The sequence below is a fragment of the Schistocerca serialis genome, chromosome 3 (genome assembly GCF_023864345.2).
Source record: "Schistocerca serialis cubense isolate TAMUIC-IGC-003099 chromosome 3, iqSchSeri2.2, whole genome shotgun sequence".
Taxonomy (NCBI): domain Eukaryota; kingdom Metazoa; phylum Arthropoda; class Insecta; order Orthoptera; family Acrididae; genus Schistocerca; species Schistocerca serialis.
Window position 1 is genome coordinate 361,866,867 of NC_064640.1, and position 22,280 is coordinate 361,889,146.

At 41.5% G+C, this 22,280-nt stretch overlaps 1 protein-coding gene across 7 annotated transcripts in view; it reads left to right on the forward strand.

The window, feature by feature from the left end:
• The window catches only part of LOC126470166 (protein phosphatase methylesterase 1), a 96,095-nt gene that overhangs the window by 41,958 nt on the left and 31,857 nt on the right, over positions 1-22,280 (forward strand). For all 7 annotated transcript variants that reach the window (XM_050097804.1, XM_050097803.1, XM_050097802.1 and 4 more), the window contains exon 6: positions 13,697-13,916. In XM_050097804.1, the coding sequence (XP_049953761.1) occupies positions 13,697-13,916 (220 nt within the window). The remainder of the gene's footprint in view (positions 1-13,696; positions 13,917-22,280) is intronic.

The window sequence follows — 22,280 nt, forward strand, 5'->3', positions numbered from 1 at the left end:
GACACCACAGTCTCCAGTGTGTGTGCATTCAAAATCAACATCTCCTGTTTCATCATCACTGTCTTTACTGTACTCTTGCTGCTGCTGCTGCTGCTGCTGCTGCTGCTGCTGCTGCTATAATCCCCTAACCTTTTACTAATTCTTCCACTCTGTGTTCCTGTGCAATTTCTCATTACCATTCCTTTATGTGAGTAATACTGCCCAATGCCTCGTACACATTAAAAATTCAATACCTTTTAAATTCAAATTTTATTTCTGTCTGCAACATTCAGATTTCTCCTGAGCCCAAACGAATTCCTCTGTGTTGAAATGGCAAAGATATGGTGGATGGCACAATACTTTATGACCGTTTTCCTTGCAATTTTGTCAATGTCATAAATGATATACGATTTATGGTGTTTCCAGATTTCAAGATCTGTCAAGGTGTATATGACCCGGGAGATCTGGGAAAAACCCGGTAATTTTTTCATCTGGGAGAAAACTGGGAAAACCTGGGAATTTTTCATTGTTTTAGTTTTCAGTTAAATTTTTGTAATTTTGGCTGGTTGAACCGATAATCTAAGAAAGGATAGTACTGTGGCCCACTACTGCAGCAATAAAATGTGAACGAGAGAGAAAAATGCAAATTAAACTTCATTTCCAAAGGAAATGTGCCACATACATCATCAAAACACAGTGCTCATACAAGTGTCTGCCAACAGCAAAATGTGTCAAAGCTTTTAGGAAGACTATGAAATACTTCATAACAACAAATTGCCTCTGATGAGCGTGACGTCACAACTGTTTACATTAGAGTCATTCGAACAGTTGAGAGCGGGCTCATGCGCATGCGCAGTTGAGTCACATATGAGTAGTACATTCTCCCGCTTCTGGCTACAGAAGTGTGACTGTCAGGTGTATAAGCAGTAGCAGTAAGCAGCCAAATGCTACCTGAAAAAATTTTACTGGTGCGTCCAATCTGCCAGATTCACACGTGCACAGCAGGCGCGGATCTTGGGGCCAGAGGTGGGTGGGAGGGGGGGGAGAACCGGGGTGTCTGGGTCGGGTGTTTGGAAATATCGTAGATCTGGGGAAGATGCACAGAGCAGTCTGAATTATAGTGGGAAGGTGGGTAGTCTCCACGTGACCCGTGTTTACGTTTAGTGATTTTGCTGTTTCCTCTTTGTTCACTGCTCTCCAGTAAAATGAAAACAAAACAGATTTCTGTGGCCTGAAGCTATCAAGTGAATTAAAATACATTCACATAATTATGAAGGCCTAAAATGTTATTAGTTTCAGATCTTATTTTATTTCCATGTTTCTGACAGTCAAGCATTAATTGCCTTGCAGAACAATGAAGTTATTTTTGTCAGTTTGCTAAAGAAATTTGGCTTTTATTAATCTTTTCTGCTGAGGCAGTCAATTTATTTGAAACAAAGTGTTTCATTCCACGCTGTTGGCTAGTTTCAACTGTTCACTGCATTTCAAGTGCACATTTTCATCTTCTAGTACATATGGCATTATGCCATAATAAAGAACCAATCAAGAAATAATACAGTACTGGTACTCCAAGAACATTTACGTCTTTAAAACCAGACTGAAAAGCTTAATATCATGTCAAGGCCTACTTCATTGGGAATCTGGACATACAAATGTGCACTATAAGCCGAATTATGCATTTTAGTATGGTTCATGAAATTCAAATGCTCGTGGAGTATCCACTGATGTCTTGTTTCTTTTAGGACATAATGTAAGATATTTTAATGTACAAACATATGGGCTTCCTACATAATTGTAGCTGCAAAAAAAAAAGTGCAGGGACGACTGTTATCCGCTACTCTCTGCCAAGTGCTGAAACGAACCTATTTCTAACAGGTCACGGGAAAATATTGCGAATGGTGGTTTGAAAAGCATTAAGCCTATTTTGCACGACGACTGTGTGCAGATATCCGAAAAGGGAACATTATTCTCTGTTCCCCCACTTCATATTTCAGTTCGTCCGCACACCATGAACACACGTAATCTCAAAACTCGTTCAACTAGTGTTGCCAAAGTTGGAATACGCCGAAAGTGTTTAGTTTCACAGAGTTGGGCGACTGTGCGGCACGCATGTGCAGTGGCCGGTAGTGCAGTTGCCTGCAACCTAGTGTTGTGTAAACTAGGCTTTACTTTCAAAGTAAATTTCCTTTTACGCAAGATGAACTATGTGCGAGAATGTATGATGAATTTTTTAAATCAAAGAGCGTTTGTCTCTCATTTAAAAATCAACTCTTTGAGGACAAGCCATTTAGAAGAATTTAGAGTCCAGAAGATCAGACATTTATGTCATTATTAAACATTTTTCTGACACATTTGTGTGATGTATCTTAAAGTGTAACACGCGCAAAAAAAAATCAACATTATATGGGAAAGCATAGCTTTTCTCCGCAGCTTATTAATCTATAGGTAGTGGAGAGCAGGCGTGGTAATTAAGAAGATAATCACTCATTCTTCCATCATTTTTTATGAATACTTTTATTCTCGCAGTGTATACACAGGGCGTGTAGCGTAGAGTGCGTACTACAGAGAACTGATCTGACAAAGATACAGTTGTTCTCGCTATGGTAGGGTAGTGACATTATTGGGGAGTGAGCCAGAGTTCTACGTCCCCACAAATCGTAGAGACCAATATTATATGTGAATGAGCTTTTATTCTTATAGCAACACTATGTATATTAATTTAAACCATCAACTTTTCCTGTTTGTCTTTTCGCGCTACTTAACAGTGATATTGCTATTGGCTGACTACATCATGTATCCTGTACTCTGAATATCCGCTGTCATCAGCTGGCAAGATCATGTGACATGAGCTGTGACTGGCTGAAAAAAGCGCATCACAATCTTGATTTCAATGGTTCAGAAAGTAACATGTGGTATTAGGTGAAATTCGCATTTATACTTCCTTAAAACGAAAATATGCAGCGTACATGTTGCTGCACATCAAAGATCTTTCCAAAACATGTTCCCCTACTGAGTTTTGTTTTCTAAAGTGCTAAGAAAGTCTACACCAATGTTTAAAACCGTAGCCATTCAAAGGATTGATAACTCTTACAGTTCCGAGATAAAGTATACTGTGACGTAACATGGAAAAAGTGTATTTTCACCCAGGAGAAGATTAAATTTTAACCGGGAAAAATCCGCGAAATTTTTTTCCTTGTCTGCGTATACACCCTGTTCGTGCTTTTTTTCATTTTACTATCAAATGAATATATGCCGTTCTTGCCTACTTAGTCCACTGTGTCACTTCCTGCTGCTGCATGTAGAAGCTTTATTTAACTGAACAGGTATACGATGCATTATCAAAAATTATTCAGTTGAGTTTTCTTCTGTGTTTGGAGGCAAAGAGTGTGCTAACCATTCTTTAAATTCTGTTGCTGTTAATTTCTTCATGGTAGTCTACAGATTTCTTCTATGTAAGCAACAAAACATTTGGAACAAACCCACTGATCGTTCTAGCATCTAAAACAATGAACTGACTGTCTTCTCCATTTGGAACTTGCAGTGTCATGGATCTATGCAGTTGGTTTGAAATGACTAATATTTACCTGCATTTAGTCCAAACAAATGATTTCGTGAGGTTTGCATTTGCATACCTCCCTCAAAAACTGGCATCTTCAGGCAACAATACCTTCCCATTCAAGCAAAACTCCTCTTCCAGGAATTGTTTTCCATTGAAATCTCATCTTCTTTAGCACCACTGAAAGTCCGGTTTTTCATTTAAAAAAACCTCAGGATCTCATAGTGAGAGATTGAACTTCTTCCATGTGAGATATTTTTTTCTGCACGTAACAGTCATATATGTTACCGAATTGCGTCTTCTTGAAAATGATCCAGTTTCATCATTTTAGCAATACACTCTCGGGTTTTTCCTCAAGTCAAAAGAGTAGCAGTTGTTTCTGTTGTGTCGGTAGCTGGGCCGACACCGTGAAGTTGAGATGGCTGAAAAGGCAAGCTAGACTAACACAGACGGGCGTGAAGTACTGGAACAGGATACGTAATTAATGTTAGGAAGAAAAGTACGGAGCAGGTTTAATACTTAACTTTACTCATTCCTTTGTGGTACATCGATCTTGACGATACACAGGAGACTTTAAGTACAATCACTGTATGGCTAATGGCGCCTTGCTAGTTCGTAGCCATTAACTTAGCTGATGGCTATTCTGTCTCTCGGCTAATGAGAGAGAAAGGCTTCGTACATCTGGTCGGTAGCTAGGTCCTCGTACAACTGGGGCGAGTGCTCTCTCTTATCACAAGACCTGCCTTGGTGGTGGCGCTAGGTCTGCGATTACACAGTGGCGACACGCGGGTCCGACATGTACTAAATGGACCGCGGCCGATTTAAGCTACCACCTAGCAAGTGTGGTGTCTGGCGGTGACACCACATTCCTCCCCCGCAAATCGGCGAACGGTCGTGTGATAAGGCTTCCGCCCGCCGTGGGGAGGACCACATGTTGACGTATGCGATGAGGTGGGGAGCCTAACAACAGGCGAGGCTGTGCCACCCGCACCCGGCCATTCGGTCCGAGGGGAGCTAGGAAACGCCTGAAAAACTAGTCCAGGGTGCACGTCAACATGCGGTGTATGCGCCCGTAAAGAGACAGGAGGGACCGAAGGATCAACCTCCATTGCGTCGGGGTAGCCGACGCGCGATGACGTCATGTGGTCCGGAGCGGGCGGGAGTTCCATGGCGGAGGACAGCTGGTCACGGGAAGCGATCGGCGGCGCGTGACCCTGGGAGGCGCTTGGCGGCTGCAACGAAGCGTCGAATGCGGGCTGCGCCGGCGGGAGAACAAGCGGCGGCGGCGGCGGCTGCTGCTGCTGCTGCGGCGGCGGCGGCGCGTCGCCATGGGGCAAAATGGAAGGCATCGTTGGTAACACCTGGGGATGAGGCGAGCCAGTAGATGGGTCCCCAGGGCGCTGACCGGACGGCACCGTCGCTGAAAGTAGACGGGGAGCGGCAGAACCCGAGCGACGACAGAGGCGCAGCTGATTGAGATGCTGACGCACCTCACCAGAGGCCCCCAAAACCAAATACATCGCGCGGCCGAGGCAGCGAAGAATGCGCCCTGCGAGCCAACGCCGTGAACCTCGATAGTTGCGATAAAATACAACGTCGCCTGGAGCAAAAGCAGGAGTCTGCCGCTGCACAGGAACCTGATGCGGCGGATGCAGCAAAGACAGCAAGGTGCGATGAGGACGACCGTGGAGCAACTCAGCCGGCGAGCGACCATCTCGGGGCTGAGAGCGATACGAAGACAAAAAGAGCAACAATGCGTCCTCCCGAGAATGCGACTCTTTCAGTTTCAACATCTGTGACTTGAAAGTCCGGACCAATCGTTCAGCGGCACCGTTGGACTGAGGCGAAAACGGCGCGGATGTCAGATGTTGAATACCATTGGCCTGGCAGAATGACTGAAATTCTGCGGACATGAATTGTGGGCCATTGTCGGAAACAATAGTCTGCGGAAGACCTTCAATGCAAAAGATAGCAGACAACGCTTGGATGGTGGCGGAGGACGTCGTGGAAGACATCCGGACAACAAAAGGAAAATTACTGAAGGCGTCGACCAGAACCAACCATCGAGCATTCCAGAATGGACCAGCAAAATCAATGTGCAAGCGTTGCCAAGGGGAAGTGGCTTTTGGCCACGCAAAGACTTTCCGCGGCGGTGCGGCTTGTTGTTCGGCACACGCCGGGCACGAAGAACACATATTCGTAATCGCAGCATCGATTCCGAACCAAGTACAGTGCTGACGAGCAAGTTGTTTCGTTCGCACTATACCCCAATGTCCTTGGTGAAGAAGCCGTAAAACAGAGGACTGTAACGAACGTGGGACCACGACTCTGGACTGATCATTATCAGAACGCAACAACAAAACACCACGTCGAACACAAAGTCTCTCCTTGTGAGCAAAAAATCGGCGAACCAACGGATCCTCGATCCGAGACTTAGACAAAGGCCATTGCGTAGCAACAAAACGTAAAACAGTAGCAAGGACAGGGTCAGCAGCTGTGGCTGTAGCGACACGACGAAAATCAATCGGAAACGATTCGACCACTTCATCGGTTTCCGAATCAATGAACATGCAAGCAAGTTCGGATGAATCGAATGCTTTATCCTCAGCAACAGGCAAACGGGACAATGCATCGGCGTTTCCGTGCTTAGCAGTGGACCGATACAAGATATCGTAGCGGTACTGCAAGAGGAAAATAGACCAGCGAATGAATTTCTGCGCTGTACGTGGAGGTACAGGCTTGGTCGGATGAAAAAGCGAAGTCAAAGGTTTGTGGTCTGTGATGATGGTAAAGTGACGACCATACAAGAAATCATGGAACTTAGTAACACCAAACACGAGAGCCAAAGCTTCTTTCTCTATCTGTGAATAATTTCTTTGCGCAGACGAGAGCAATTTGGACGCAAAGGCAATAGGGCGATCATGGGAGCCAACTTTGTGCGCAAGCACAGCACCGATCCCGAAATCCGATGCATCTACCATCAACAAAAGGGGTTTCTGGGGATCGAATGGCGTAAGGCAAGTATTAGAAAGCAACGCCGATTTCAACTGGCGAAAGGCACGTTCGCATTCCGTCGTCCAGACGAACGGAACACCTGTACGGCGTACGGGATGAAGCGGAGCTGAAAGAGAAGAGGCATTGCGCACATTCACTCACACCTTGTGATTCTACATTGTTCAATGTTCTTGCGACCTCCTGACGCAATGCGTGGGGAACATTGCGCGCTCGGAAAAATTTCGGTTGCGCGTTTCCTTCCAGTTCCAAATGTGCTTCATAGTTTTTAGCGCAACCTAAGCCCGGTGCAAAAATGTCTGCAAATTCGTCACACAGCCGAGAAACACTGACTGTAGGCACAGTCTGATTCACTGATAGGACCTGATTTACAATAGACATGTTAAACAACTGAAATAAATCTAGACCAAACAAGTTCACTGCAGAAGAAGAACGAAGAACGTAAAATGACACAAGTTTTGTTTGTCCCTTGTATGTTGCAAGAAGGCTGCACTGTCCTAACACAGGAATTTTCTGTCCGGAATATGTAGTTAGCTTAACATTTGCGGAACGCAACGGAGGTTTGCCCAGTTGTTTGTACGTGTCGTGATTGAGCAATGAAACTGCAGCTCCGGTATCGAGCTGGAATGGTATCACTTTGCCTTCAAAGTCTAAGTCCACAAAAAGTTTATTGTCCTGCTGACGACAAAAGCGACTGTTTTGTGCAATTTGAATAGACACTGGTACAGAATCACTTGCTAATTGACATGATTTCCGGCGACGTCGACGCACAGTTTTTGTGGGACGATCACAGTCACTGTTAGAGAAAGTGTCACTGGACGAAGCGGAATTAACGACATGAATGTCCATAGGCGAAGGTCCACGAGCCTGAGGGTCCTTGGTTCGATTCCGGCGCGAAGCAAAGGGCCTGGAATGATTGTGATTGTCTGATCTGAGCTTTTTCTGGCAAACACTTTGAACATGTCCTTTCTTATTGCAGAAAAAGCAAATAGCTCGGCGCGACGGGCAATGTTCACGCGAATGTCTAGTAGCACACCGCAGGCACGATTTCACTACATTTGTGGGCTGGCGCGGCACACGTGGCTTAGCACGCGGCGGCAGCTGTGCGGACGTGCGCGAGGCCCGGTTACCGGGCCGCGCAGCGCGTCCAGCGGGCCGGTTAATGTTACACACGGCTGGCGAAGTTTCAAAAGATTCCTGAGCACAGTCAAGTGTGTCCTGTCTATCCAATATGTCTATCACGTGTTGAAGGGAGGGATTAACTAGTTTCAAAATTTGCTCCCGTATGCGAACATCAGAAACGTTCTGTGCAATTGCATCACGCACCATTGTATCTGAATAAGAAAGACCACAGTCACATTCAAAGGCACAGTCCCTAGTAAGTCCTTGCAATGTTGCTACCCACTCCCTATTAGTTTGACCGGCCGTACGTTTTGTACGAAAGAACGTATACCGTTTTGCAACCACATTAACTGTTTCTTTGAAATAGGCATCTAATGCAGACAAAATTTCCTCGTAGGACAGAGTTGCTACGTCGCGTCGGGGAAACAATTTCACTATCACACGGTATGTGGACACACCGACACAAGAAAGCAAAAACGGCTGCCGCTCTTTACCTTGAATTCTGTAGGCTGCTAGATGAAAGTTGAACTGGCGAGACCACTCGTGCCAGGTCTCATCGGCTGCCACGTATGGTCGAAAGGGAGGTGCAACAGCGTGTAGTGGCAGCGGTAGCGAAGAAGCGGCGGCGGCCGCATCGGTTTGAATGGTACGTTGACCCTGGACGAGCTGTCCAAGGGCATCCAGTAACGCCTGCGTCTGCTGATTCTGCAAGCGATAAAATTCGGACAGTACATCTGGAGAATGTGGCGAAGCCATGACACAATTAAATGTAAGCAATCAGAAAGAACTCTTTTCCCTCGTCGCCAATGTTGTGTCGGTAGCTGGGCCGACACCGTGAAGTTGAGATGGCTGAAAAGGCAAGCTAGACTAACGCAGACGGGCGTGAAGTACTGGAACAGGATACGTAATTAATGTTAGGAAGAAAAGTACGGAGCAGGTTTAATACTTAACTTTACTCATTCCTTTGTGGTACATCGATCTTGACGATACACAGGAGACTTTAAGTACAATCACTGTATGGCTAATGGCGCCTTGCTAGTTCGTAGCCATTAACTTAGCTGATGGCTGTTCTGTCTCTCGGCTAATGAGAGAGAAAGGCTTCGTACATCTGGTCGGTAGCTAGGTCCTCGTACAACTGGGGCGAGTGCTCTCTCTTATCACAAGACCTGCCTTGGTGGTGGCGCTAGGTCTGCGATTACACAGTGGCGACACGCGGGTCCGACATGTACTAAATGGACCGCGGCCGATTTAAGCTACCACCTAGCAAGTGTGGTGTCTGGCGGTGACACCACAGTTTCCTTTAAATCTTCATCTCACTTCTCTCTTATTTCCTTCATAGAGATAGTTACAATTTTGCCGGCCGCGGTGGTCTAGCGGTTCTGGCGCTGCAGTCCGGAACCGTGGGGCTGCTACAGTCGCAGGTTCGAATCCTGCCTCGGGCATGGGTGTGTGTGATGTCCTTAGGTTAGTTAGGTTTAAGTAGTTCTAAGTTCTAGGGGACTAATGACCACAGCAGTTGAGTCCCATAGTGCTCAGAGCCATTTGAGCCATTTTTAGTTACAATTTTCAGAGCTGCAGCTACTTGTTCGACAAAGATGTAAGAGGCCCACTGTTATCATTTTCTTCATCAAAATAGCATCGTATATTATATACAAGCCCATAATATTGGCAGAGGTAGCTCCCATATCTACTTTCCTGTAGCTTGAGGAAGAGATCATACTTCCAGATACATTTGAAATTGGCAGTACTACACGTCACACCTCACTGTTAACAAAATCTGTATCAGTAACTCATGATCTGCAACAAATGTGCAGTTGTGTAAGTGTGGCAGTGTCACACCATCACTGTAGCAACATTTATTAGTTCCAGAGCACAGATTGGCACTGAAGTGCCCCCCCCCCCTCCCCCAACTCACACACACACGCGCGCACACAATGTGCTCTAAGTGTATGAAGTATCAGGTATGTTATTTCTGCGACTTTACTGTAAATGGTGCAGTGATTTTCTTGTACTTCTTTCCAAGGCCTCTCCTAATTCATCTTACTTATATGCAGCTAAAATAAATACACCACCTGCCACACTGTCCAAGCACTTGACCAGAATGTCATGTGATGACCACAAACAGTCCATGTAGGTACTGATTCAACTCGAAGCTGGAGACTGCACTGAATTGTACATGAAATGCCCTGTATTTTTGAAGCTAAATATAGCTTACTGTTAAAGTATTATTATTTATCTCAAGGTTGATGCAACCAAACAGTTCAAACTCGAGGATGTCGTATTCATAACAATATTAGCTTTCCCTTTTGTGAAGATAAATGCCTCTCTCTTGTGATATCACTATAAGTGTCATCCTCTTCATATTCAGATATCTCAATTCTACCTTCATTTTAATCCTCGTATCCTCTGAAGATCAGGAGGACGTTATCAGGAGAAATAAAACTGGCATTCTACAGGTCAGAGCGTGGAATGTCAGAGCCCTTAATCAGGCAGGTAGGTTAGAAAATTTAAAAAGGGAAATGGATAGGTTGAAGTTAGATGTAGTGGGAATTAGTGAAGTTCAGTGACAGGAGGAACAAGACTTCTGGTCAGGTGAATACAGGATTGTAAATACAAAATCAAATGGGGGTAATGCAGCAGAAGGTTTAATAATGAATAAAAAAAATAGGAATGCGGGTAAGCTACTACAAACAGCACAATGAACGCATTATCGTGGCCAAGATAGATATGAAGCCCACGCCTACCACAGTAGTAAAAGTTTATATGCCAACTAGCTCCGAAGATGATGAAGAGATTGATGAAATGTATGATGAGATAAAAGAAATTATTCAGGTAGTGAAGGGAGATGAAAATTTAATAGTCACGGGTGACTGGAATTCGATAGTAGGAAAAAGAAGAGAAGGAAATGTAGTAGGTGAATATGGAATGATGGTAAGGAATGAAAGAGGAAGCTGCCTGGTAGAATTTTGCGCAGAGCATAACTTAATCATAGCTAACACTTGGTTCAAGAATCATGAAAGAAGGTTGTATACATGGAAGAAGCCTGGAGATACTCGAAGGTGTCAGATTATATAATGATAAGACAGAGATTTAGGAACCAGGTTTTAAATTGTAAGACATTTCCAGGGGCAGATGTGGACTCTGACCACAATCTATTGGTTATGAACTGAAGATTACAACTGAAGAAACTGCAAAAAGGTGGGAATTTAAGGAGGTGTGACCTGGATAAACTGACAGAACCAGAGGTTGTAGAGAATTTCAGGGAGAGCATTAGGGGACGATCGACAAAAATAGGGGAAAGAAATATAGTAGAAGAAGAATGGATAGCTTTGAGGGATGAAATAGTGAAGGCAGCAGAGGATCAAGTAGGTAAAAAGACAAGGGCTAATAGAAATCCTTGGGTAACAGAAGAGATATTGAATTTAATTGATGAAAGGAGAAAATATAAAAATGCAGTAAATGAAGCAGGCAAAAAGGAATACAAACGTCTCAAAAATGAGATCGACAGGAAGTGCAAAATGGCTAAGCAGGTATGGCTAGAGGACAAATGTAAGGATGTAGAGACGTATATTACTAGGGTTAAAGAGACCTTTGGCGAAAAGAGAATGACTTACATGAATATCAAGAGCTCAGATGGAAACCCAATTCTAAGCAAAGAAGGGAAAGCAGAAAGGTGGAAGGAGTATGTAGAGGGTCTATACAAGGGCGATGTTCTTGAGGACAATATTATGGAAATGGAAGAGGATGTAGATGAAGATGAAATGGGAGATACGGTACTGCGTGAAGAGTTTGACAGAGCACTGGAAGACCTGAGTCGAAACAAGGCCCCGGGAGTAGACACCATTCCATTAGAACTACTGACAGCCTTGGGAGTGCCAGGCCTAACAAAACTCTACCATTTAGTGAGCAAGATGTATGGGACAGGCGAAATACCCTCAGACTTCAAGAAGAATATAAAAATTCCAATCCCAAAGAAAGCAGGTGTTGACAGATTTGAAAATTACCGAAGTATTAGTTTAATAAGCCACAGCTGCAAAATACTAATACAAATTCTTTACAAACATATGGAAAAACTTGTAGAAGCTGACCTTGGGGAAGATCAGTTTGGATTCCGTAGAAATGTTGGAACACGAGAGGCAATACTGACCCTACGACTTATCTTAGAAAATAGATTAAGGAAAGGCAAACCTATGTTTCTAGCATTTGTAGACTTAGAGAAAACTTTTGACAATGTTGACTGGAATACTCTCTTTCAAATTCTGAAGGTGGCAGGGGTAAAATACAGGGAGCGAAAGACTATTTACAATTTGTACAGAAACCAGATGACAGTTATAAGAGTCGAGGGACATGAAAGGGAAGCAGTGGCTGAGAAGGGAGTGAGACAGGGTTGTAGCCTCTCCCTGATGTTATTCAATCTGTATATTGAGCAAGCAGTGAAGGAAACAAAAGAAAAATTCGGAGTAGGTATTAAAATCCATGGAGAAGAAATAAAAACTTTGAGGTTCGCCGATGACATTGTAATTCTGTCAGAGACAGCAAAGGACTTGGAAGAGCAGTTGAACGGAATGGACAGTGTTTTGAAAGGAGGATATAAGATGAACGTCAACAAAAGCAAAACAAGGATAATGGAATGTAGTCGAATTAAGTCGGATGATGCTGAGGGAATTAGATTAGGAAACAAGACGCTTAAAGTAGTAAATGAGTTTTGCTATTTGGGGAGCAAAATAACTGATGATGGTGGAAGTAGAGAGGATATAAAGTGTAGACTGGCAATGGCAAGGAAAGTGTTTCTGAAGAAGAGAAATTTGTTAACATCGAGTATAGATTTAAGTGTCAGGAAGTTGTTTATGAAAGTATTTGTATGGAGTCTAGCCATGGTTGGAAGTGAAATGTGGACGATAAATAGTTTGGACAAGAAGAGAATCGAAGCTTTCGAAATGTGGTGCTACAGAAGAATGCTGTAGATAAGATGGGTAGATCACATAACTAATGAGGAAGTATTGAATAGAATTGGGGATAAGAGGAGTTTGTGGCACAACTTGACTAGGAGAAGGGATCGCTTGGTGGGACATATTCTGAGTCATCAAGGGATCACCAATTTAGTATTGGAGGACAGTGTGGAGGGTAAAAATCGTAGAGGGAGACAAAGAGATGAATACACTAAAAAGATTCTGAAGGATGGTACTGGGAGATGAAGAAGCTTGCACAGGATAGAGTAGCATGGAGAGCTGCATCAAACCAGTCTCTGGACTGAAGACCACAACAACAACAACATCCTCTGAAGATATACCAACTCCTCTTCATGTGAAGGCTACATATTGCTATTTGTATAATAAAGTGTTGTGTTATGTTCTAATGTGTGTCGTTTTATACAGATGCCAAGATACTTCATCTGACAAAGTTGGTCACTTCCTTCTCATGCTATCCTTATCTGAGTGTGTTGAATGTTTATGAAATGTGTTGAATGTTTATGAAATGTTGCCTTAAACCATCCATCCGTATGACTGCTTTTGAAAGGATAAAATACCCAAATCGTTTTCTTACATAATGAGTTGTGCTACATTTGTTTTAAAAAGTTGCTTGAAATGTTTAATGGTCTCACAGGAATTGAGGACATAATAATTTTCAGTTACTAGTAAATGCTTGCAATATTTTCAGGAACTAGCTTAGAAAAGCATTCTTTTAGTCTGTTTCTTTGTGCTAGCTAGTAATTTTTTGAACATTGACCGCAATAAGTGTCTGTACTAATTGGACTAGAAACAAGGAATCAAATCTATATACATGTCTCTATCTTGTCTGATCTGAGGTCCTTTTGTATCTTAATGTTTTCACATACTTTGATTATAATTTCCGTTACTGGGGTGGTGAACATTCTGAAAATGTTACTACATTTTCCACTTCCCACAATTTATTGCATTGTCATCTTACCTGTCAAGTCATTAAACGTTTATTTGGATTTGATTGCTTTGCCATTGCTTATAATTTCATTGATGAATTAAACTATTGTTCTTTCTCTTGTATACACAGCTGTGTTACTAACAAGGCAGCTACAAATGACCTTAATTTGTATGAACCTTCAGAGGACTCACTCGTTGCTGAGATATTATCTTCCGAGAATGTTATCCAAGAAGAACCAAGTGGAGAAGAAAATGACAACACTTCTTGTAGTGGTACAAATGCAACTCATCATACCAAAGACTCTTCAGATACAGATGATACGTGGGAACAACAAAGCTGTTCTGTCCAAGTAAGGGTAGATCCTTTGTAAATTAGCTGTTCTCTACAAATGAAGTGAAACTTAATTCTGATAAGTCACACAAAAATTGTGGTACTTTATCTGCATATTAATTCCTGGTTGTAAAGTCTGTTCACCATTTCATCTTACTAGAGTTTTGAAGTTAGTGGGCTATGAAGTACTGTATCTAGATTGTCAGTGGTGGAAATGATAGAAACAATTTTAGCAACATAATTGAAGAAAAAACTGATGCTATTTTCTATGCTGTGCAGTCACAATATTGAATGGAACACACTATATGGTGTCACAGACACTACCGTCCCACTATCTGCAATACTATCTCCTTTCTGCCATTTAACCATGCAGATTTAGAAATCTATACCCAAAAACAGCTTGTTTCAATTGATCCTACCCATGTTCAATTGGTCTCATATTTTGGAACAGGCAGGCCACTCTGTGGTGGTGATCCTAGCATGCTGAAAGTATGTGTTCTAGAGAAGAGCACCTTGAGTGTGAGAGTTATTATCCATCAAGATGAAATTGTCACTAAAATGTTGACAGCATGGTTGCGTTGTTGGTTACAGAATTTCGTCCCTCTACATTAGAGTGGTGAGGTTTCCCTCAACAATCAGTAGAGCTGTACATGGCCTCATGCACCCCAGAACATCTCTCTGCCACCACCTTGATGCACATGGGAAACAGTGTTGGGAGACATTCAGTATTATCTGGTTGTCTCCAGAAACGTAGTCTGCAATGATCGCTGTCCAAATATCAGAGCTACATGCATCAACACCACTCGACCCCAACTCTGGTGCATCCATTCTGTAAGATTTCTTGCCCATCGGTAATGATGATCTGGTTCTCGCCATGTCGTTGAGAGTGGAGATTCGCATCATGCACTCTTCTCCTTATAGTTTGGTGCAATCTGCAACATCCTGTAACCCTTCACATGCTGAATACAGTTCTGGAGCACTCAGCCCATGGTTCCTTTGACTCAAAAGTTGTAGATATCTGCCATCTTGTGCACTTTGCAAATGTGGACAGTATGTGTGGTGTGAGTCCTCAAAACAACCTTCCAGGCGGGACTGATACCCCATCCACAGCACATCACTTTGACTCTGGTGCACACGTCGAGCAACTTCCTCGGTTGATAAGCCTTATTTGCATTGATGGTTTGGACCCAATCATCGGTTGCAATTGTCCTTAGTAGCAGAATGGATGTTCACTCTGGTGTTCCCATGCTATCCCTAAGGCCATACCCTACAGCAAGGAACATCTGGATATGCGACACTCCAGAAACAAGTGGCAACATCAGGCGATGTGCTTGGGTGTGCTGCATGCAAATGATAGTCTCCTGCTATAAGATGGCTTCTAGAACTGACCATCTGTTTCTATAAAATGGCACCTCTAAACTGTAGAACATTGTAGCTTGAGGGTAAGGCAGCAAAATTAGCTTTGCTTAGGAAAATAAAGTGATACAGAAGCACTGTGCATGAAATTTATGAAGGGAGGAATCTTCATGGAGAATTTCGTAATTTATATCATAAAATGTGAAGATTGCCACACAAATGCTTTGATTATAAGTGGATGAGCAGACACACATTCAGATGTCTCGTCAATAAATTAAGATGAATGTTTGTGACATGACCAAGAACTTTCAACAACTAGTAAGTGCGGGAGAGTGACTAGGTAAATATGTAATAATGAGCGATTTACTGCTGAAGGTATACATGGTGTAACGGTTGCATCATAAAGTAGTAACTGGTATCATTATTAGGTTCCAGGTTCGATCCTGGCTACTACTTATATTTTATCACCTATCCCAGAATATATCACACACATTAAATTCTTAATAAAACACAATGAACAAGCATGAAATTTTACTGATATTTTATTGTTGGTAACGTAATTCATCAGCAATCATTGTTAAGGCCAAGTGTTTCAATTCATCTAAATAGTATGTGTAAGTAAAGCGTGCCAAATCTTTGAAAAGAAAGTGAAAATTTTTGTGAAATGACATAATAAAAGTAAGAAAATAGGTTAGACGAATATTTGATGCATCTCATTTTCTGTACATGATTTCGAGGCAAAGGCACATCAAATGTCTCTGATCTGTTTTATTTTTTCAGACAAATCATTTTCACAAAATATTTAACAGATTTCTTTCATTTTTTATTTTTATTTATTTATTTATTTTTAATTCAGAAAGCACGATTTCATTGACACCCCATTTGCCTTCCTAGTATCTTCTGTTCTCAAAATTTCTAAATTTAGCACTTGATTTTGAAGGAAGCCCTTTGGGCAGTTAAATGTAGCACCAGTGTATCTTTTTATGCACATGGTAGCCAGACCTTGAAGAGATGAACTTTTTCACACTTCATTTACATAGCTAGCAGCAGCTGTTCATGAAATATTTCAGTTTTCCTCAAATCGGTAATTAAATTTTCCTTAATTACCCTAATTACTTATAAACAATTAAATATTTTCTTGTAATACTGGACCTCACACTGGTCACTTTGATACCTCATTTGCCCATTTCTCACTCTTTGTTTGGCTATGAAAATTTGGACAAAATCTCTTTGTGTAATTTATAGGAAGTCTTGTTTTTCCTCCGCTCAAACATTTGACCAAAATGTTTAGAGTGTTACTCATACAACAAAACACATCCTTTTTGTCTGCTGTCATTTCCAAAAACCTCATCTTGATATCTTGAATCATTTATAAAATACGATGATTTTTACGGTCACTTGATTGCAGGTCCTAAGGAAATCATTCGGGTGTGCTGCAAGCGACCCGTCATCTGATATAAGAACCAATAGCTCAAGAATGAAAAGAGCTATCATTCTGCTCTCAACTTTAAATACAATTTCGATGTGTTGGCTGCATTTAATATGCAATAATGTAAGGCTTAAAATGAACTACATGCAAAGTCTACTCAGTGTGATTTTATCTCTGGAAACTCTTAAAAATTTTGTGCAGTCATTTCTTTAGTTTCGTGCAGCACAGTAACTATGACAAATAATGAAAAGAAATTCAGCCCTCCATTGAGCGAAGATATCAAGTTGCAAGATGCAGAAGAATCAAATGTTTTCATAGAATAGTTTTCTTAAAATCAGGTAAGTATTTCATAATTTCATAACAACCATCACGTCTGCTCCTGTGTTTTGCTGAAAAGACTAGTAGCTGTCACTGTCACTGCCACACATGCTGTGGCAACAACATTCAGACACATTTGAATCCAAACATCACAAGTTGTAGCAAGGGACAGGCAGCTCTAAGGACATTACTCACCTAGGAAATTTCCATAACTATACCTGTGGTTGTGTTTTGTCTTTCGAAGCAATCGTGTGCTGTTTGTTGCTTCTGTTGCTTACATAGGACATGGTCTAATACATCGCTACTGGTGCTTTACTTTCAATAAAACTCTTGCAATCTAATAGAGGGCAGCATTCTACCTATGGGTAGTGCTGATGGTAACTTTGTGTATCTTGTTGAACAGCATTGGCGATGACCTTCAGATTGGTACAGGAATGGTCACAATAGCATAAATTGTTAATAATTAGGGACAGGAAAAAATCATTTCATTTTGTGGTCAGATTTTGGAACTCCTTTTTGGCCAGATATCAGTGTTCCTTTTTTTTCCTCCAGATCTCAGTGTTCCTTTTTGACCAGGATTTGGTTCTCTTTTTACAGTTTAAATGTTTATTGCCAAGTTTGATTTCCCCCCCCCCAAGTTTTATGTGCCTGTTTTGTTGTTATTTTTTCCCAATTTCGGTATTTTTGCCAGATTTGGTGTTATTTTTGAAGTCTCATCATAGCTCGCTATGCCGGAATTGAACTGCTATTTTATGAGTATATGCAAACCTCAGGCTTGAGGAAAAAAGAAGACAAAATGCAATTTCAATATTCAATAACAGTAGAATAGCTCTGCAGTCAGCCTCAAATGCCTGTTCTCTAAATTTGCACAATAGTGCCTTGCAGAAAGATTGCTGTCTTCCCTCCAGATGCTTTCATTTGAGTTCATGAAGCATATCTGTAAATACTTGCATGCTTATGGTATCTACCATTAACAAATCAAGCAGCATGCCTCTGAATTGCTTTGAGCCTTCCTTTAATTTGACCTTGTGGGGATCTCAAATACTTGAACAGTCCTCAAGAATGAGTCGTACTAGCGTTCTGTATGCTGTCTCCTTTATTAGTGATCTGCAGTTTCCCAAAATTCTCCCAATGAAATGAAGTCAAACATTCACCTTCCCTACCACAAACCTTACATGCCTGTTCCTTTTCATCTTGCTTTGTGCCACTATGCCTAGATATTTATAACACTGTCAAGCTGCATCCTGCTAATCCTGTATTTGAATGTTAAAGGGCTATTTCTTCTGCTTATCCACATTACCTTAAATTATTATTGATGTGGAGCAAGCTACCAATTATCACACAAACTAGAAATTTTGTCTGTCATCTTGTATATTCCTACAGACACTCAATGATACCACCTTCCCAGTTCACCCCTGGTAGCTGAGTGGTCAGCATGACGGAATGTCATACCTAACACCCGGGTTTGATTCCTGGCTGGGTCTGAGATTTTCTCCGCTCAGGGACTGGGTGTTGTGTTGTCCTTATCACCACCATTTCATCCCCATCAACACGCAAGTCACCAAAGTGGCGTCAACTCGAAAGACTTGAATCAGGCGAATGGTCTACCTGATGGGAGGCCCTAGCCACACGACGTTTATTTACCACCTTCCCATACACCACAGTGTCATCAGCAAACAGCCGATCATTGCTGCTCACCCTGTCTGTCAGTCAGGTAGAGGGAAAAAAAGAAAATAGTTCTGTCACACAGTCCTCCTCCGAATGCGAAAATATTTTGTTGACGCCGACCTATATAGGGAGGAACAATCACCACGATAAAATAAGGGAAATCAGAGCTCGTACAGAAAGATATAGGTGTTCATTCTTTCCACGCGCTATACGAGATTGGAGTAATAGAGAATTGTGAAGGTGGTTCGATGAACCCTCTGCCAGGCACTTGAATGTGATTTGCAGAGTATCCATGTAGATGTAGATGTAGCTATAGAGATGTAGATGTTGATGTCCTGGGGAAGTCCTGATGATACACTGTCTCCTCTTTGAGGACTGTGTACTGGCTTCCATTACTTAAAAAGTCCTTGAGCAATTCACACATCAGGGAACCTAAACCATATGCTCGGACCTTTGTCTCTATTCTGCAGTCGTGGCACCAAGTCAAATGCTTCCTGCAAATCTGGGAATATGGAATCTGTCTGTTGCCCTCCATTCATGGTTTGTAGGACATCATGTGAGAAAACGGTAAGCTGAGTTTGACACAAGTGATGTTTTCTAAATCTGTGCTAATTTGTGGACACACACCTTTTTTGTCTCAAGGAAATTTGTTACATTAGGACCTGGAATGTGTTAAAGAATCCTGCAGCAAACCGATGTTAAGGATACTGGTATTTAATTATGTGGGTCAGTTCTTTTACCTTTGTTATATACAGGAGTCACCTGCACTTTTTTCCATTCACTTGGGGCTTTTGGCTGGGTGAGAGGTTTGCGATAAATGCAAGCTAAATAAGGGTCCAAAGGAACCAATGCTGCGCAGTACTCTCTGTAAATCTGAATTTGGATTCCATCTGCACCTGGTGACTTACTTGGTTTCAACTCTTTCAGTTGCTTCTTTATGCACAGATGCAGATTCTTTGTCCCCCAGGTGAGAGTGTGTGTGACAGTCAAACAATGGTATGTTTGTACAATCCTCATGCATGAGTGATTTCTTAAATGTGAAATTTAAAACTACAGCTTTCGTTTTGCTGTCTTCTACAGCCACATCAGACTTAATGAGGAATGGCTGGATAGAAGCCTTCAACCCGCTTACTGATTTTACTATGTATGACCTGAATTTTCTCAGGTTCTTAGCAAGATTTTTCACTAATGTGCAACAGTAGAAGTTGTAGTTGTATGCATCATGAATTGATCTTCTTACCTACACACGAATTTCTACTAACTTTTACCTGTCGACATTTTGTGTGTGTGTGTGTGTGTGTGTGTGTGTGTGGTTTTTTTTTTAATATATATATATATATATATATATATATATATATATATATATAAAAAAAAAAACCAAGAGTGCAACTATCTCTGTTTCCTCAGCATTTTCTAAAGTTGATTATTAAACCGCGGAAGGTCCTTCCCCATCCTTAAGCCATCAAACCACGTGTCTCCATAGTGTGATTAACAGTCAGTTTAAACATTGCCCACGATCCCTTTGCATCCATTGCACTGGAGCTAAATGATGCTCCTTAATTGTCTAAGTGGGGTGTTAACAACTGCTTATCTGCTTTTTCTATCATAAACATTCTCCTGGCCTTTTTTATAGATGTATTACTGTTAGTAACCATTGTTACAATGATATCATGATCACCAGTCCCTGTTTGTATACTGATGCTGTTGATAAGGTCAGACCTGTTTGTAGCTCCAAGGTCTATAAGATTTCTGTTGCTTGTGGGTTGTTAACTAGTTATTCAAGCCAGCTTTTGGAAGAATGTCCTCAGAAGTACTTCGCAAACAAGATACCTAAATTTAATGGTTTGGTTTTATCTTAACTTCACCTTAAGTAGTTTTTTGTTTTCTTTAATTTGATGAAATTGCTCTCACCAGATGCTGCAGTCACAGGAATTGTCATAGTATCCTCAAAGCTGTTTTAATGTTTGGATAAGCATCTCTTAATGTATACTTTGAATGAGAGAGACCTTCAAAATTTCCGAATGGAAAGCTGTGTCAATGCTCTTTGATAATCTCTTTCACAATCTCTTTCACTGGATCTTGAAAGAAAGTATTTCATCAAGTAGCTTTGCTGTACTGATATCCCTCTTATCTTCATAAAAAAATTACTTAAGAGTACTGTTGCCAACATGTGCATGTCATGATGTAACATTTTTTAGATGGATTCAGTCCTAAAATAATTATGGAATACGATGTCTGATTTTGTGTGTGTAACGTAAAAGAATATGATAATTACAGTATGTAATATGTTACACCACATGTGCTTTGAAAATGACTTAAGGTCGAAATTAACCAGATGGGTGATTCAAATAAAGAACATTCACATTACGGCCTAGAACTGTTTGTGTTTTCATTTAGGGGTCCTCACGGAAACAAAATTTATTACCTCTTATATTTGGCACCATAAACAACTCCATATTTTTTGAGATAAGATAGAGATTTCATTTAAGGCATATGCTGACAGGATATTAATCAGGAGAAATTATGTGATACGGCTTAAGACTGGTTGTCCATTTCAGTCCTCCTCCTCCTCCTCCTCCTCCTCCTCCTCCTCTCATATACTTTGAAGCAATCAAACTGAAATAGTTCACTGTGACAACAGCGTTTGTTCACAGTTGTTGGCTGAAGGAAAGACTTTTTCTCATGTGCAGAAGAGAACAAAGGGTAGAAAAGCCCACCACATACCTCTCCTGTTGGATTCTTTTTTTGTCCATTTACGCCCCCAACCACGGCAAAGGTACTACTCACCACACCTGTGGTGCACCCTAGTGTGGTGTGAAGTGTAAGTACTCTGTTTAATTTTTGGACCTGAGGATATTTCACACCTCATCAAAGAGGTTGGTTCCTCTTTACAAGAACACAGTAACTTGGTGTACATATCAAAAGTTTGGGTAGATCAGCTAGAAAATACGATCTGCAATGAGCACCTTTTATTAGCACAATAGGATGTAAATGAGTACTAAAACGTTATCATACTGTTCTTGCTTTCTCTTTGGGAAATGAAATTTGAACGAAAATATCACTGTAGTTATTGCTCTGATTTCTAAGTGTAGACGGCACAGTGTGGCAGAAATTCACTGTAAAATATTTCATGACAGCATAGTTAATGCTTTACCTTCCTACTACCATAGTAATTACTTACTACTACCATAGTAATTACTTACTACTACCATAGTAATTACTTACTTCACTGAGTCCTTTCAGAGAAAGAACTGTCCTGAGTTGAAATGTAATGTTCTTCAGATAAGAAAAGCTGTAAAAACTTGGCTGCCCTATACGTGTGAACATGGTGCATAGATATACAGGGTGTTACAAAAAGATACGGCTAAACTTTCAGGAAACATTCCTCACACACAAATAAAGAAAAGATGTTATGTGGACATGTGTCCGGAAACGCTTAATTTCCATGTTAGAGTTCATTTTAGTTTCGTCAGTACGTACTGTACTTCCTCGATTCACCGCCAGTTGGACCAATTGAAGGAAGGTAATGTCGACATCGGTGCTTGAGTTGACATGCGACTCATTGCTCTACAGTACTAGCGTCAAGCACATCAGTATGCAGCATCAACAGGT